The 6,000-nt window shown below is 42.1% G+C and overlaps 1 protein-coding gene across 1 annotated transcript in view; it reads right to left on the bottom strand.

The window, feature by feature from the left end:
* Positions 1-4,449: 4,449 nt before the first annotated feature.
* The window catches only part of PLCL2 (phospholipase C like 2), a 185,485-nt gene continuing 183,934 nt past the window's right edge, over positions 4,450-6,000 (bottom strand). Inside the window, exon 6 of the mRNA XM_077865298.1 lies at positions 4,450-5,310. Coding sequence (XP_077721424.1) covers positions 5,131-5,310 — 180 coding nt within the window. The 3' untranslated portion in view covers positions 4,450-5,130. The remainder of the gene's footprint in view (positions 5,311-6,000) is intronic.

Below are 6,000 nucleotides of genomic sequence, written 5' to 3'. Positions count from 1 at the left end.
TAGGAGGGCTTGGGAATGAAGGGAGGGCAAAGAGAAGAAACAGTGATGTGAGCTATATTTTTTGTTTGCCTTCGTGTGAAGTCACAGGTCTTTTCCAGTTGATGAAGCAGAAGCAGAGGGAGGAGCATATTCTCTGTAGCTGCACTGTACATTATGGTAGCCGCGAGCCACATGTGGCAATGGGATGACTGAAATGTGGTTAGGGTGACTGAGGAACCAAATTTTTTATTTCATTGAGTTTTTATTAATTAAGATTTAAATTTGCAGCCACATGTGACTGGTGGCTACTGCATTAGATAGCACAGGTATATATGTTTCCATCACCATAGAAAGTTCTTTGGACAGCATTGGTCTAGAGTTTGGGAGAAAATTATCAGAAGAATCAAAACCAGAAAGGATTAAGCATGAGAAGCTCTTGGCACTGAGGCTAGGGGGAAATGTAAAGAAGGCTTTACTCTTCATCTAATACCTTTTCAATGTTTTGAATATTCATTATCTATATCATATATGTTCAGAATGCTCATCTCAATAATCTCAATGACTACAACAATCCATTTCCAAATAATTTTTGTGATTTTTGGTTTAGAGTAAAACATCTTTCTGGAGGGGATCCCTGGATGGCTCAGGGGTTTGGCACCTGCCTTCAGCTCAGGGCATGATTCTGGGGTCCCAGGATCGAGTCCTACATCAGGCTCCCTGCATGGAGCCTGTTTCTTCTCCCTCTGCCTGTGTCTCTGTCTCTCTTCCTGTGTCTCTCGTGAATAAATAAAATCTTTCAAAAAAATTAATAAAAGTCTTCAAAAAAATAAAAATAAATTAGAATGTTCTATCTTTTTTGACAGTAAAAGTGGGAACTTATCAGAGAGAAGACAGCATTTGTTGGTGACATCTGAATATCTCCATGTTTGACCTTTTTGGTAACAAGGAACATATATTTCTTTTGTAATTAAGTAAAACGAATAACAGGTGGATTAATATGACTATCTTTTTTAGGAAAACAAGGCCAAAACCTCTGACAAAGCCTACAGAGAGCCTTTCATGGTGGGCTCCAGCACCCTCACCACTTTTTCCTCACACCTTCTCCCTCTCATTGTCTGCACCCTGGTCTCACTTTGCTTCTTTATGTCCTCAAGCATGGCCACCCTCCCTCCTACCACTGGGTTTTGCAACATGCTGGGTTCTCTGCCTAAATTGCCTAAATTCATCCTCTGCTGACAATTTTTGCCTTCAGGAAATCTTCTGTGGCAGCCTGTGTCTTCCAAAGGTGGTCTTTATATCTCCTATCCCACATCCTCTGCAACGTGACCTTGCCACTCCCCTGTCAAGAGAGGGAGCTGATTTCTCCACCCCCTTGAACCTCGGCAGACTTAGTGACATACTTGAACAACAGAATACAGCAGAAGTCACATTCTGGGACTTCTGAGGACAGGCTCAAGAAGTCTCAAGAAGACCCACAGCTTCCATACAGGTCTTCTGAAACATTCACTCTTGGAAACCAGTGCCCTGCTTATAGGAAGTCCAAGTCACATGGAGAGACCACATGCAGATGCTCTGGTTCACAACCCAGCCCAGTGCCCTGCCAAGAGCTATGTGAGGGAGCCATCTTGCCAGATGACCGCAGTCCCAGCTGACATCTGCCAACAACTGCATGATATAGACCCCAAACAAGAACCACTGAAGGGAGTCCAGCCAACCCACAGAACCACAAAAGATATAATTACTGTCTTAAGTTCTGAGGGTTGTGTTTCAGAGCCATACATATTCAGTCCATCTTCTCAAGAGGGTGAGGCCCCTCTGTATACTCTCGTGGCCCTGTCTTTCAAGAATAACTAATGGTAATAATACAAGTCCACTGCGAGGCAGGCACCTTACAAATACCATCTTATTCAGTCCTCACAAGAATCTTGTGCAGGAAAGAAGCTTTTTTTTTTTTTTCCTTTTCAATCCTTGAGTTACAGAAGCAGCAGAGATTAAGAACACTTCCCTTCAGTACTCAGCTAGGATGTGAGCCCGTGTAGCCCCTTCATTACCCTTGCCATGGTTTGAATTTTATCTCATCTTTATAATTATTTGGAGTAATGTCTCCTCTCCTGCTCCTCAAAATCAAACTGTGAACTCCCTATGGGTTGGGACCATGTCTGCTTTTGTTTATGGTGATCCCTGGTGTCTAAAATGTGATCAATAAAATCAGAGTGAGTAAATCTCAAGTGGCTTCTAGGGAGCTCATGTTCAGCATGAAAGAGGAATGAAATGCCAATTACCTCATTATTCTTAATGACATAGTACCCACCTTGTAGTTTAGAGGAGAAATATATATTTGGAATTCTAAAGAGTATAGTGTTTGGGGGACACAGGCTTCAGAACAGGCAGATCTGGGTTCAAATCCTGATTTGAATAGTCTGTGACCTTGGCTAAAGTCATCATTTGTTCATCTACAATATTGGATAAGTACCTTACCGGTTGTTGAGAGGATGGAATGACATATGCAAAGTCCCTAACCACAGCCCCAACAAAGGGTCCCACTATCAAACATAACAAACGGAAACTTTTCCAACTCATGGTAAATGTTAGGTCTACTCATATCAAACCCTAGTTCAGACACGAGCACCTACTGAAAATGGTAGAGCAAAATCTAGCCTGGGCTTTCTCACTCAGTGGATGGGTACAAGGGAGCAATGCTGTTGACTAGGTTCAAATTTGCATTTATATTATTTCAACCCTTGATTATAGATTCAACACAAACTATTCAATATACCAAAGGAGGCCACATGATGAAGACTGCAAGCCAGAGGACTCTCCCCATCCAGGACTTGACTGCTGTCGCCACACCTGATGAACTCAGGACTGTGTCTCACTTTTGTTTAACTAATGGGTTCAATTCAGAGCAGACCAGCGAGTCCTTTACAAGAACAAACTGCTTACAAAGGTCATCGGTCATAACCTTGGCCCATGTGACAAGTGGTTCCCGTTTCAGTATGAGTGAGGAACAGGAGAGAGTAAGTAGCTCAGTGAGCCATGAATGCATGCTCCGCTGGCTGGAGCCATCATCTTTAACAGAGGGTGGGGGACTCGCTGGGCCGGGTCGAGGCAGGCGGAGGAACAGGGCAGCTTTAACTCAAGTGTGACTCCTTTTCCCCATCCTGTGGCTAATTCCTTTGAAAAGATGAGTAAAAAGAAAGCTGATTTTTTTTTTTAATCTAGGAAAAAGTGGGCAAATTCGGGACTGGGTGCGGTGCCAACACTGCCCTGTCAGGCTTTGTGACATGGGGCAGCACATCACATCATTCTCTGTGACTCCCGCATCTGGAAAAATGTCACATGCCATCCTCTCAGGCTCCTTCTGTCCTAAAGTTGCCGTTTCCACCCCTGTATGAACCACATATGGCAAATCACAAGTGCCTTGCTCTCATTCAAGTCACACCTGTGATAATAATGCCTGCCATGACTGTAAATGGAGCATTTTTTTTTTTCAATTCCATCATAGTTTAAAAGTCACTTTTTATTATTTCTGGGTTTCACTTAAAGTTGAATGTTGCTATTACTCACCAGCTAAATTCAAGGATTGTTAACAATAGTCTAAATCATACGTTATTTTATTTCTCATTCTGTAAAACTACTTTTAATTCTTTGCTACATTCCCTTTCCTTTTTTTCTGTGTAGAGGTCATATCTGAGCTAAGAGCTGAAGCCATCGGCCGGTTGTTTGCCGAGATGTGCAGGGAACCACGCTCTCATTCACGTAACAGATAGGTTTAATTTTCTAGCTAGAATTACATGTAGCCGAGAGCCATGGAGATGCATGCCTCAATTTATGCACACTGTTAGCATGCCAATGACAAGAATTGAGTAGAGAAAGCGTTTTTTAAAGAGGATATTTAAGAATCTGAGCAGAAACAAATTAATCATAGCAGCCTGAGCACCTTCCTAAGGATGTAGCAGATTACTCATACTTAATCTAGCTCCCAGGCCTGAATCACCAAAAAGGACAAATCAAGAAGGGTTGCTGGTAGCTTTTACTCTTCCAAAATCTGAAAGCAAGTTTGTTTTGGGAGAAGCAGTAATTAGGCTGCAGTGTCTGGGATCTTTTAAAAAATAGCACAAAGTTTCACTGATTTAGGAAAGAAAGGCTTGGATTAAAATCCCAGCTGGCCGAGGACAGCTATGAGTGCTCCAGCCCCTCTATCTGCCCCTGAGGTCCTCCCTGCACTGTTTCCAGGCACACATCAGGGCAGTGCGAATTGGAAGGGGAAAGAGGCGTCTGGGTCATCATCAGGGGCCACTGCACAAAGTTGTAAACACCTTCCTTGAAATGAAAGTGTTAAGCCAGACAAGCAACTCACCTTTGACAAAGCTATTCCACAACCACTGGCTACTCTGAAGAGTAGAGTATTCTTAACAGAAATGTTAAAATTTAAAGTTTCATTAAACACATGTACTGCTATTGGAGAAATATCATAAAACATCTTTTTAATGTGAACACGACTTCATACAATGAAAAACTATTTACAGTGTGTCGCTTCAGATTGGTTGCTTTTACATCGTCTGTGTCACCCCAGCGTGTGTCTTCAGCCGGGGAGCTTCAGTCCAGTTGCCTGTTCTCCTTGTATTCGATGGCTCTCCAAGGACCCCGGGGACTCGGGGCATCTCTCCACTTACATTGTCCCTGGTAATTATGGCTCAGCAGGCATGCCACCAAAATCATCTATAACCCAGAGGCTCTGGCAATCATGTATAAGCAAAATGCGTAGATTAGGTTTCTCTCCAATAAATACTACTTTGACAATACAATCCATTTCCGTCCTAAGAAACTGTTTTCAGGTAGGGAAAACATTTTTTCTCAATGGAACTAGAACGAACAGTCTTGGTGTTCACACTGGAACGGTTATGATGTCTTTGTATACAAATATAGCATATTTTGGCCAGGAATATAATTTCTTGTTAAAGAGTTTATTTGCCTTCACACGCAGAATTGCTACATACATTCACAGTTTTAATAGACTGTAATTAGCTATTCCAGTTGTGCTTTAAAATCCCAAATATTATTTTCATTAGTGAGTGCAAAGCAAATGTCCCATTTGACTACAATTGGTCCTAGAGTTATAAACTCCATAATGGTTTCTAGAAAATTCCTTCAATCTCCAGTTTCATCATTTGCTTTTTCGGGTATGACTTCCAGGCTCCGGCGTGGCTTCTGAACGTCGGCATTTTCTGTGCCTGGTTTATTCAGCCCACATGAAACAGCAGCAAAATGGATTTGTTTCAGGTTCTCCAAAGTCTCGTTCTTTGCGTATTTCAAAAGATCCGCTTGTCCCTGTAACAAGACATGCAATTAAATGTTAGGTGTGACATGACTTCCTGTTGCAGTTTGACAACATAGGTCTTCCACTGAGATAGAAATATTTCGATGCCGCGAGAGGGCAGATTATTTGATACTGGTTCTGCATCCAAATAGGTCAATTTTTTTTAAAGATTTTATATATTTATTCAAGAGAGACAGAGAGAGAGAGAGTAAGAGTGAGAGAGAGGCAGAGACACAGGCAGAGGGAGAAGCAGGCTCCATGCAGGGAGCCCGATGTGGGACTCGATCCCTGGACTCCAGGATCACGCCCTGGGCCGAAGCAAATAGGTCAATTTTAATAAAAAGCAAGTTTGTTTTCTACACCAAACTCCAAGCGCTGCCTCTTCAGTCCTTTCTATTTATAAATCTGAACAGAATTCTGCGTGTGTGGACCACTGCTGTCTACCCTGGTTAGAATTATATCTTTTGCTAAATTGTTTGGCCCATCTTGGTTTTTCCCAATGAAGATTTGCTTCATTTTTAGCTTTTCATTCTGAAGTAAGTATAAATTCATGGAAGGATGCAAATATAGTACAGAGAGGTCTTATATACCTTATCCCAAATTTCTCCCTGTGGTTACATCTTACATAACTGTAGCACAATATGCAAGCCAGTAGCTGACCTCGGGGCAATGCAAGCTTAGAGCTCTGCGTCACTTCAGAC

The sequence above is a fragment of the Canis aureus genome, chromosome 22 (genome assembly GCF_053574225.1).
Source record: "Canis aureus isolate CA01 chromosome 22, VMU_Caureus_v.1.0, whole genome shotgun sequence".
Lineage (NCBI taxonomy): Eukaryota > Metazoa > Chordata > Mammalia > Carnivora > Canidae > Canis > Canis aureus.
This window is presented reverse-complemented; position numbering and strand designations above follow the sequence as displayed.